The 12480-nt window shown below is 45.4% G+C and overlaps 1 protein-coding gene across 5 annotated transcripts in view; it reads right to left on the bottom strand.

Annotated features, from left to right (window-relative positions):
• The window catches only part of ccdc171 (coiled-coil domain containing 171), a 226036-nt gene extending 218593 nt beyond the window's left edge, over positions 1-7443 (bottom strand). For 3 of the 5 annotated variants that reach the window (XR_013573484.1, XM_078530309.1, XM_078530341.1), the window contains exons 1-3: positions 7313-7435; positions 1992-2181; positions 1323-1467 (exon numbers count right to left, since the gene is read on the bottom strand). Coding sequence is in view for 4 of the 5 variants with exons in the window: in XM_078530309.1 (XP_078386435.1) it covers positions 1323-1467; positions 1992-2152 (306 nt within the window). In the remaining variant the exon portion in view is untranslated. Of the gene's footprint in view, positions 1-1322; positions 1468-1991; positions 2182-7274 lie in introns of those variants that run through there. The other 2 variants (XM_078530317.1, XM_078530328.1) reach the window with 2 other exon arrangements.
• Between the last annotated feature and the right edge of the window lie 5037 nt (positions 7444-12480).

The following is a 12480-nucleotide window of genomic DNA, read 5'->3' as shown; positions in this document are numbered from 1 at the left end:
TTAACACTTGGATCCATTCCAACCTCCATCTTCCATGAATTTCAATTGGTCTAAAATTCCACACACCAATCCTATGCTTTACTAAGCCCAGCTTGCTTATCATCTTTACTCCCTCTGACCCATGGATCCTTGAAACCCTCAACAAATTGTACAGCTAGCATGCAGCTTTACGCCCAACCCCTCTGCTCCCACTCCTGACTTTAGCGTCCTGTGCATCTCTCCACTTTCAGTGGCAAAGACTTCAGCCATGTCAGCTCTACTCCTTACAACTTCTCAAATTTCTCCAATCAAACCCTCACCACCTTTAAAAAGCTTCCTAAAACCTATTTCTTTAACTCCAATCATCTCACCTAATCATCTAAGAAATAGGAGTGGACCACGTTTGACCATTAAGCCTGCTCTGCTATTCAATACAATCATTGCTAATCATCAGCCTCAACTTCACTTTCTGACACATTCCCCATACCCCCCCCCCCCCAATTCGCTGAGATGCTAAAAATCCGTTTATCTCAGCCTTAAATACATTCAATGATGGAGCACCACAACCCTCTGGGGTAGAAAATTCCAAAGATTCACAACCCTTTAAGTGAAGAAATTTCTCCTCATCTGAGTCTTAAATGATTGGCCCCTTATCCTGAGACTGTGCCGCCATGTTCTAGATTCCCCAGTCAGGGGAAATGACCTCATTGTCTACCTTGTCCCTTCAGAATCTTCTATGTTTCATTGGGATTACCTCTCAATCTTCTAAACTCCAGAGAATACAGACCCAATTTACTCAGCTTATCATAGAATAACTCACCCATCCCAGGGACGAATCTAGTGAACCTTAGCTGTACCGCCTCCACTGCAAGTATTGTCCTTCCTTAAATATGGAGAGCAAAACTGTGCACAGTATTCCAGTTGTGGTCTCACCAAAGCCCTGTACAATTTTAGCAAGACTTCCTTAGTACTTTACTCCATTCCCCTTGTAATAGGGGCCAACATCATCCCGCAGGGTTTCAGTACTTATGCCTTTCCTCTTTGAAAATGTCTCCGAATTTATTTTTTTCCATGCTAAGCATACTGTATAAATACAAAACATCATTGCTAACCAATACCATGAGACAATCCGGAGATGATATCTGACCTTCAAAAGTAGAACACCTAGAAAGGTCGCCCACCCAGACACCAATATAACTGGAGAGATCAACAAGGAAAAATATGAAGAAAAATAATTATACAAAACTACAATTTTGCTGAATTCGCACCGCTGTCCGCATGGTGCAAAGGGGCACTAATTTCATACAAACTAGACATGCCTACAAATAATTCTGCAAGCCTACCTCTTCATTAAATTTGCTGCTTAGTTCCAATTTTTCTTTTTCCAATTTGTTCAGCTTCCACCTGAGATCTGTAGAACTGCAGTCATCATCCCCAGGTTGCAATTGTTTCATTTGACTCTGGAGCTGATTAATGGTACTCTGCAATCTAAGTTTAAAACATTTTCAAAGAATACATTTATGTAGCATATTTCATGACCTTAGGACATCTGAAAATGCTTCCTGGCTAATAAAGAACCTTTGAAGTTGTAACATGGGGAAACATTGCTGCCAGTTTGTGCACAGTAAGGTCCCAAAACCAGCAATGAGATATATGAGCAAATAGATCATGTTTGCAGTGAGGTTAGTTTAAGGGGAAATGAACAGTGCACAGTGGAGCTTCCTCAGCGGTTTCTCTTTCATTACCGCCCTGGGATCTGTATATCCACCCAATGGGCAGGAAGGCTTCGGTTTAAAGTCCAACAAGATTGTCAACTTAAATTGAAAAACAAACCGTAGATACTTCTAATTTATAATCATGACTGATAAGGCATTTTCATTCCTGGAGTATTTTCCAGTCATATTAAAAACATTACAGAAAATACAGAATTATGCCAAATTATTTCCTATATATAAATGATTAATGGTCTGGCCAACATTACCTATTTCCATGAATTATTATAGCTACATTACCTCTCAATTTCATTAGCAGTAGAATTTCGCCTCTGCTGAGAAGACAGTCTTGGGATGAGATTCTTTGGATCCGTGCTAGTTCTCAATTGAACAATCTGGGAGCCGTTACCCGTCCCTTCAAGGGAACGTCGCAGAGAATCGTGCAAATCTACAGCAGACATAATTTCCTTGCCCCTGCATGTTTTGAAACCTTTAAGCAAATAGAAATAAAAAGGGTTTCATAATTTAAAAATAGATACTAAGAGGTTATTCGACAATCTAGGGAAATCAGCGGCTTGAGAAAAGGTCTTATGCGCCACCCTGTCTAAAACGGTCGCACACACAGGAACCCGTGGGAAAAAAAAGTTAGTCACGACCTTAAATTCTTCTTTGAAGTAAAAATTGTTTCACAGTGCAATCATGGAATTTGTTCTAGGTCAGTGCGTGTTGAAGAAAAAAAGCGATTCTATCCGAAATGTGAATGATCCAGTCCCTACACTTATCCGCTGTCACTTTAATCAGGATGGGTAAAAGAGGATTAGGAACACTGAGTCTGAGACACACGTACTGCTCACTTCTCGGCCACTAACGAATTCGCCCCGGCCTTGCGACCATTTCGTGCTGGAGAACACGGAAAAAGTCGTGTTTGTAACCAGGGGCATTGGGCTCTCCTGTGCTGAATCGAGAAGGAAAACAATGTCAAAAAGTAGGTTAATTGAGGCGTAAAGTACAAAACTGTTTTCTGTTATTGTAAGTCGGGGGGTGCTGGGTCAGGGCAGCAGCCAGTGCGGTGCACAACTGTTGCGTTTGACAGTCGAGCATTGTGAACAAACACCGCCTGGACGGCCCTGCAGCCCCAGCAACTACAGGACTGCATGTTAAAATGCAGTGCGAGGGGGGTTGGGGGGATGCAACACATGGGCAAGGGGCAACTGTGTAGACAGGAGGGGCTGGGGGCACCACAGAGGCAGGGGACACCACAGAGGCAGGGGACACTGAGGGCAAGGGGGCAATTGTGCAAATGGGAGGCTGGGGGTATCACACACGTAAGGGGGAGACCATGCAGATGATTGGGGGAGGAGGGTGCAGGAACACTGCGCAGGCAAGAGGAATCACACAAATTGGGTAGCTACTGGGGGCACCACATGGGCAAGGGGGCAAGCCCACATCCCGTAAATGAATAAAAAGTGCAGGTGGTACAGGGACACATCTCAGCTGCTACAGTACAAACTTTTTAAACTACTCCATGTTTAGGGGCACTTCACACAAGAAGCCCAACCCCCTCATCCAGTCTGTCTTTCTCTTTACACGGGTGTGGGGTGGTGAATTAGCCAAAAACTGGGGGTAAGGTACACAGGAAGTAGGAGACAGTACAATTACTGCAACATAGTCATTATGTTACAAAAACAGAAAATGCTGGAAAAACTCAGCAGGTCCAACAGCATCTGTGGAGAGAAAAACAGTTAACATTTCGAGTCGGCATGACTTCTTCAGAGCTAAAATTCTGAGGGACAGGATTAATCAGGGATAGTCAGCATGTCTTTGTCAGGGGAGATTATGTCTAACAAATTTGATTAAATTTTTCAAGGAGGTGATAATTGTGTAGATGAGGGTAGTGCAGTTGATGTAGTGTACATGGACTCCAGTGAGGCTTTTGACAAGGTCCCACATGGGAGAATGGTCAAGAAGGTAAAAGCCCATGGGATCCAGTGCAATTTGGCAAATTGGATCCAAAACTGGCTTAGTGGCAGGAGGCAGAGGGTGATGGTCGAAGGTTATTTTTGCGATTGGAAGCCTGTGACGAGTGGTGTACCGCAGGAGTCGGTGCTGGGACCCTTGCAGTTTGTAGTATACATGAATGATTTAGACGTGAATATAGGAGGTATGATCAGTAACATCGCAGGTGACACGAAAATTGGTAATGTCGTAAATAGTGAGGAGGAAAGCCTTAGATTACAGGATGATATAAATGGGCTGAGCAATGCCAAATGGAATTTAATCCTGAGAAGTGTGAGGTGATGCATTTTGGGAGGACTAACACAGCAAGGGAATACACAATGAATGGTAGGACTCTAGGAGGTACAGAGGAACCTTAGTGTACAAGACCGTAGATCCCTGAAGGCAGCAGCACAGGTAGATAAGGTGGTTAAGAAGGCACATGGGATACTCGCCTTTATTAGCCAAGGCATAGAGCATAAGAGCAGGGAGGTTATGTTGAAGCTGTATAAAACGCTGGTTAGGCCACAGCTGGAGTACTGTGTGCAGTTCTGGTCGCCACACTGTAGGAAGGATGTGATTGCACTGGAGAGGGTTCAGAGGAGATACACCTGGATGTTGCCTGGGCTGGAGCATTTCAGCTATGAAGAGAGACTGGGTAGGCTAGGGTTGTTTTCCTTAGAGCAGAGAAGGCTGAGGGGGGACCTGATAGAGGTGTACAAAATTAAGAGGGGCATAGATAGGAAGAAACCTTTCCCCTTAGCTGAAGTGTCAATCACCAGGCCGCATAGATTTAAGGTAAGGGGCAGGAGGTTTAGAGGAAAATTTTTTTCACCCAGAGGGCGGTTGGAATCTGGAACACACTGCCTGAGGAGGTTGTAGAGGCAGGAACCCTCACAACATTTTAGTATTTAGATGAGCACCTGAAACACCATAGCATACAGGGCTACAGGCCAAGTGCTGGAAAATGAGATTAGAATAGATAGGTGCTTGATGGCCAGTACGGACACGATGGGCTGAAGGCCCTCTTTCTGTGCTGTATGATTCTATGACAAAGCTGAACTGTTTGTATCCATCTTCAGCCAGAAGTGCTGAGTGGATGATCCATCTTGGTCTCCTCCTGAGGTCCCAACATCACAGAGACAAGTCTGCAGACAATTCAACTCACTGAACGTGTTATGAAGAAATAGCTGAGTGCTCTGGATACAGCAAAGATGATAGGCTCCAACAACATCCCGCCTGTAGGTTGATAACTTGTGCTCGAGAACTAGCTGCATCTCTAGCCAAGCTGTTCCAGTGCAGCTACAACAATGGAATCTAACTGACAATGTGAGAAAAAAAACAACAAATTCAATCTGGCCAATTACCACCCCAGCCTACTCTCAATCATCAACAAAGCGACAGAGGTATCATTGACAGTGCTACCAAGCAGCACTTCTGGGAAAAAACCTATTCGGTGATGCTCAGTTTGGGTTCCACCAGGGCCACTCAGCTCCTGACCTCATTACAGTCTTCGTGTAAACACAGACAAAAAGAGCTGAATTCCAGAGGTGAAGTGAGAGTGACTGCCCTTGACATCAAAGCAGCATTTGACAGCGTAGCATTAAGAAGCCCTTGTAGAATTGAAGCCCATAGCAACGAGGGGAGAAACTCTCGACTGAATGAGGTCATACCTAACACAAAGGAAGGTGGTTGTGGTTGTTGAAAGTCAATCATATCAGCCTCAGAACTTTACAGTTGGAGTTCCTCAGGTCAGAGTCCTAGGTCTAATCATCTTCAGCTGCTTTGTCAATGACCTTCCTCCCACATTAAGGTCAGAAGTGGGCACAGTATTCAGTTCCATTTACAACTCCTCAGGTAGAGTTTAATGGACTCAAATAGCAAGTAACATTCATGCTACGCAAGTGCCAGTCAATGGCCATCTCTAATGAGAGAGAATCAACCACCTCCCCTTGATATTCAATGGCATTACCATGGTCAAATCCCCCAATATCAACATCCATGCGGTCACTATTGATCAGAAACATAACTGAACCAACCACAAAAATACTGCGGCTACAAGAGTAACTCACCTCCCAACTCCCCCAAAGCCTGTCCACCATCTACAAGGCACAAGTCAGGAGGGTGACAGAATTCTCTCCAGTTGCCTTGGTTGAGTTCAGCTCCTGCAACACTCGAAGCTCAACACCATTCAGGAAAAAGTAGCCATATGATCAGCACCCCATCCACCACCTGCACAAGGTGGCAGCAGTGTGTACCATATGCAACATGTACTTCAGCAACTCAACAAGGCTTCTTCAACAGCAACCCCCCCCCCACAAAATCATAACCTCTACACAAAAACACAAGAATTAAGAGGTGTAGGCCATTCGGCCCCTCAAGCCAGCTCCACCATTCGATAAGATCATGGCTGCACTGATTGTGGCCACAACTCCACTTTCTGTCTGCCCCCCATAACAGTCGGCTCCCTTCTCGATCAAGAATCTAACTCAGCCTTGAATATATTCAATAACCCAGCCTCAAGATGAAGGACAGCAGATACATGGGAGTACCAGCACCTCCAAGCTACCAGTTTGAACTTGGAAATACATTGTTCTAATGCCCTAGGTTAAAAGCCTGGAACTCCTTAACTAACAGCACTGTGCAGCACCTACAACAGCAGACCACCACCAATTTCTCAAGGGCAATCTGAGATGGACAATAAATATTGGTATTGCCAGTGATACCTACATCCCATGAATGAATAAAAAAGTGGGAACCAGGTTCCAGAAGGGTGGGAGGGGGTGTAGGTCAGGTACTCAGGATGGGAGTATCGGCAGGGGAGGGGGAGTTGTACATGTGGGAGGTGAAATACCATGAGGAGGTGGGGGTAGGCAGCATATAGCTGGGGATTTGGGGTCAGATAGCTGAGCAGGGTGTCCTACAATAGGTCAGTACCCAGGGGTGTGGGGAGTGGAGAGGGAAGGGGAGAACAGTAGGGTGTTGGTGCCCAGGGGAAGGGGGGAGTTTGGGGTTGGTGCCCAGGAGAAGGGAGGGGGTTCAGGGTTGGTGCCCAGGGGAAAGGGATGGTATTTGGGGTTGGTGCCCAGGGGAAGGGGGGGTTGGGGTTGGTGTCCAGAGGAAGGGGGGGTATTTGGGGCTGGTGCCCAGAGGAAGGGAGGGGGGGGGTATTTGGGGTTGGTGCCCAGAGGAACGGGGGGGGTATTTGGGGTTGGTGCCCAGAGGAACGGGGGGGTATTTGGGGTTGGTGCCCAGAGGAATGGGGGGTATTTGAGGTTGTGCCCAGAGGAAGGGTGGGGTATTTGGGATTGGTGCCCGGGGAAGGGTGGGGTATTTGGGGCTGGTGCCCAGGGGAAGGGTGGGGTATTTGGGGTTGGTGCCCAGAAGGGGGGGCATTTGGGGTTAGTGCCATGGGGAAGGGGGGTATTTGGGGTTGGTGCCCAGGTGAAGGGGGTATTTGGGGTTGGTGCCCAGGGGAAGGGGGGGGCTGGGTTCAGTGCCCGAGGGACCACAATCTGTGCTTCATCAGATGGGCACCACCCCCAATAAACCCCATCCCGGCCCATTAACGACATGAAAACAACCCACTTGGGTCTTATCAGCTCCCGATGCGGCCGAGCTCCCACCTTCTCCCTCGGGCCGGTGTTTGAATGTCCCGCGCGTCGCCTCCACCCTGGAGCCGGAGAACAGGGAGCCTCGAGCGGGGCGAGGCGTCGGTTTAAAACTCAACCGACTTCCTGCCAGCCACTTCCGCCCCGCAGACACACTTCCGGTCATGAGGTGTGGGAATCCTCACTCGGACTGGCGGAAAGCGGCTGATGCGCTGGGGTGTCGATAGGCACGTGACAATGGGCGGGGACAGGCGGGGAAGTTGCCTGGTAACGGGAGGAATCTGCGCGTGCGCAATGAGCGCTGCCAACTGTCAACGGCTGGAGCGGCTCGCGGGGCGAGAGAGCGGGAATGAGATAGGGAGAGAAAGAGCGGTCGAGAGCGAAAGAGAGATATGTTAATATTTTATCAATTACATTGTTAAGGTTTGTTAATATCAATGACATTGTTAAGGTTTTGTTAATATCAATTACACATTGTTAAGGTTTGTTAATATCAATTACATTGTAAAGGGAAACAGATAATGGGTATTTGAATACATATAAATAGGGGAGCGCTGGGACACTGGATGTGGGTGAGTAGTGTTGACACTTTACAAGGTCAATCAGCTCAGCAAGGAAAGGCTCTGTGTTTTAGTTTTGACTTCACCAACTGATTTGAATCCTGTTAAACAAAGAGAGAGACAGAAAGAGAGAGGGAGTACTGCCCTGTGGGAGGTTCAGTGCTGAGTGCGTGCGGCCCTGTTAAAGGGTCAGTACTGAGGGAGTGCTGCACTGTCAGAGAGTTAGTACTGAGGGAGCATTGTTCTGTCAGAGGCTCAGTACTGAGGGAGCATTGTTCTGTCAGAGGGTCAGTACTGGGGGAATGGTGCACTGTCACAGGCGCCCTCTTTCAGATGTGACAGTAAATCAAGGCCCTGTCACCCTCTCATGTGGACTTTCTGACTCAGGTGAAAAACAAAGGCATGGCTGACACAATGAGTGAGAATATAGGACATGCCAAAAATATCTCTCTACAACAGCAACTGATCAACCGTGTTCCTGTAGAAACAAGTTTAGACAATAGGGCTTGGAGTTTCCGCCACAATACATCACAGAATTTTCAGCCCAAATTGCATTTGACACAAGTCGAGTTTTTACATTCTTTTCAGCCAGTTTTATAAACATTCTGCTAGAAGATTCCCACCCACTAAACCACTCAAACCCCCTTGGGTGAATTACTCACTAATGGGAGTTTCTGCTAATTGTGTTCATTTTCAGGTCTTTGTGGAGGCTCCAAAAATTAACCTGGAACTATTGGGTGAACAGACACTGATAGATTCAGAAGCAAAATACTGTAGATGCCGGACATCTAAAATAAGGGAAAATGCTGGAAATACTCAGCTGGTCAGCCAGCATTTGTGGAGAAAGAAACAGTTAATGTTCCAGGTCAATAACCTTTCATTATAATTCACATTTGCAGGATAATGGTGCAGGAACCAGGAAGTTTCTCTCTCCACAGATGCTGCCAGACATCAATAGGTTGTACTTTCAAAGGGTTTGAATGATTTTTTTAAAATGTACTAATGAATCGACTACTGTACCCTGGGGAGAGTTTTCTTCCTGTCCGGAGGGGGGTTGGACTGGAATGGGCGCGGGCGGGCGCGCAGCCGATTGCCGCCATTTTACATGGGCGGGCCAATTAAGGCCCACACAGCATGACATGCACCCAGAAGCGCTGTGCGCTCCCTGTATAGGCAGGGGGAGTAGGCTGAGTCAAGGCCTGCACTCTTTCGCGCATGCACGCGAAAGCTGCCTCAGGGAGATAAGTTTGATTTTTTAAAATTTTAATAAAGACAAAAAAAATGTTAAGACATGTCCCCTCATGTGACAGTGTCACATGAGCTGGGACATGTCAATGAATTTTATTTAAAAATTTTATTAAACTTTAAGAACCTTCATGAAACCTCATCCCTCCCATGAATGAGGTTTCATGATAAATGCGAATGCCACCTGGGCTCTTTCCCTGCCCGCCAACCTTAAGGTTGGACGAGCAGCTCAGTTATGTATTTTAATTGATATTTAAATGGCCTTAATAGGCCTTTGACAATTCAGCGGGCGCGCACCCAACTCTGCTGCGTGCCCGCCGAACTGAATATCTCAATGACGCGCGGTGACGCACACTCAATGTCACCATGCGTCATTTTATGCATCGGCGAGCGGGGCCCGCCCCCACTCGCCAACCCTAGGACTCTGCCCCTAATCTAACTAGAGAATAGCTTTGAATATTTTTAAAAATCATTTTTAGTCATTTAAAATCGGGTTACTCACAGGTGGTCGATTGACTGCAATTTAAAATGCTGGGACAGTTCTGTTTGTGGATTTTGGGTAGGAGGTAGAAGCGGGCCGTCCGAGGTTGGGCGACTATCAGGTTGGAAGCTGTGGGAGGAAGATCTCCAGAGGAGATGAGGTCAGTGACAGTCCTGCAAACAATGGCTTGATGTTCAGTGGTGGGGTCATGGTCCAGGGAGAGGTAGGAGGAAGTTTTTTCCAATAATTTATATAGATGTTTCCAATAATTTATATAGATTTTTCTTTCCCCACCTATTTCCATTATTTTTAAATCTATACCTGTAATGCCCTGTCAGTCTTTCCATCCCACCCCCACTAGAGCTGTACCTTGAGTGTCCTGCCATCCATTCTTAATTAGCACATTCTCTTAGATAATATCACCACCTTCAACACCTCTTTGTTCCTTTGTCTGTGACATCTTTTGATTATCTGCTCCTATTACTGCTTGCTTGCCCCTACAACCAACCCCCCCCCCCCCCACCCCCCCCCCCCCCCCAAACTTCTCTCCCCCCACATTAAACCAGTTTATATTTCACCCCTCTCCTAATATTACTCAGTTCTGTTGAAGGGTCATGAGGACTCGAAACGTCAACTCTTTTCTCCGCCGATGCTGCCAGACCTGCTAAGTTTTTCCGGGTAATTCTGTTTTTGTTTTGGATTTCCAGCATCTGCAGTAGTTTTTTGAAGTTATTTTAATCCACTGCGAATCTCCATTAACATATATAAATCAATTGATTTCTTTGAGTGAGTCCTAACAATAAATATACAAAGTTGCAGTCAGGTAAATACAAAAGATCAGTAAATGATTATTCATTCTGACAGCTGGTTTAAATATGTTGGCATGTTTCAACAATTAGTATATACAAATTTCGGTGGGGATGTTAATATTTATCCACAGTATTGTATTAATCTTTTCTGGCACTTCTGATGGCAAACAATGTAAGGGACACCAGTTTTCCGTGCTGCTCATTCTATCCTCCCTGTTTACAAATGTAAATAATATAGCTGTGTGACAGCTGGCATCAAAGAATTGCAACATCCCTCATGACTCTTGGAAAAAAATGATAGACTTTTTGAAGGTAAGGAGGGAAAGTTTACAAAACTCTCTGAGGTTAATAATTCAAAAGTATCCCACACCTTAATCCAGAAACTAAAGACTGCAGAGGTTGCCTATAATACTGGTAAACTGGATGGAAGACCAAGCATGAAGGATGGATGTGCAAAGCTGCTAAAGGATCAATCAATGGGTAGTTCTTCCAGTCAAAGCTAAAGTTTTAGATGATAAATCAGTCAGGAATTAGAGACTTCTGTAATGTGACTAATCAGAAGAATGTAATTGTATTGTGTTTATATTAAACTGGAAAAAGGGGAGGTAAGAATTCAAAAGGCTACAGACAAGTAGGTATTGTGTTCCCAATGGCATTAAAACCATACAACAGATCATATATTTTGGTAAAACACTTAATGGAACCTTTGTTTTTAGAAACACACCAGACTTAAGAGAAAAGACTAGAAATGACAGTGAAGATATTGATCTAAGAAGTAAGGAACTTAAAATGTCTCCATTTGATCTCACAATGTATTATCAACAATTATTGTATAAAGTTTCACCAATTAAAACAAAATGTATGTAAATTTATCTCTCTGCTTAATAGTTTCATAAAATATACTTTCTTCAGAATCCAATTAAAAAGCAACATTTGAAGGAGTAAAATATATAAAATGTTAAATTAATGTCTGATACAATTTAATATACCATAATTATTTTATCTGCCTAAGTGCCTATCCACAATATGTTGTCTTGTTGTCACATTTTTTGAAACACCTTTGTGACAACTTTGCTGTTATAAATAACCAGTCTACATTCATAATGGAAACAGCCTATGATCTCTAATTAGATCCTTCCACCCATGCCGCTGGTGCTATAGTGTGCCAGTTTTGCCCTTATGCTTCAACAAGTTCTTCTCTACTTCCCAAATTGCCAGAAAGTTTTCCTATTTGGTTTTGACTCCTCATGAACAGGCCACAGGAAATTAACTTGTATATTACACAAATGATAAAAAAATGTTTAAACCTGTTTCCCATTGTTTCAAAAGATTCCATTGCAAATGGATAATTTTAAAACATGTATAAAAAATGTTAAGCTAGCAATGTTGGCAAAGCTGTTGTTCCAATAAGGACTGGAACTTCCACAAGAGCCCCTTCCCCAAGAAACAATATGGGCCATAACACCCAACTAACATCGGAAAATGCTGGCCCACAGGAATTAGAAGAAATAAATACCTACTTACCTGGTCTTGAAAATTACATTGACACTTACGTTTGCCGGAGCTGCTTGAGGCCTGCATCAAAAGATTCCTCACAGGCCCCAGCAAAGAGTGGCTCCGGTGGATTCAAGGAGACCATGCCCCCTTTCTTACAACACTTGCTGCTGTAAAGCAGGTAAGTTTAAAGGGCAAGGGAAACTGACAGGCCAGGGAGAAGGTAAGCACCTAAGGTAAGTGGATAGGATTCAGGGGTGGGGGTGTCAAGGGGTGGTCGTGTCAAGGGGTGGGGGAGGGTGGAGGGTTGGTTGTTCAGAAGTCTGGGGTGGGTGTGGGGGGGCAGGGGTCAGTTGGATGTGCAGTGGGGTGGGGAGGGGGTCAGTCGGAATTCCAGTGTTTGAGGGGGGGAATGGTCAGAAGTTCATGAGGGGTGTGTCCAAGGTTTGGGGTTGGGGGGGTGCTGAGGACGGGCGGAGGTCGGTCAGAGTCCGGGGGAAGGTTGTGGCAGGGCTTGGCGGGGGGGGGTGGGGGTGGTCTGAGGTCCAAGGGTGTCATGGGGGGTGGAATCCAAGGTCGGGGGGGTCATGGAGT

This window comes from Cetorhinus maximus, chromosome 2, assembly GCF_964194155.1.
Source record: "Cetorhinus maximus chromosome 2, sCetMax3.hap1.1, whole genome shotgun sequence".
In the NCBI taxonomy this organism is placed as follows: domain Eukaryota; kingdom Metazoa; phylum Chordata; class Chondrichthyes; order Lamniformes; family Cetorhinidae; genus Cetorhinus; species Cetorhinus maximus.
This window is presented reverse-complemented; position numbering and strand designations above follow the sequence as displayed.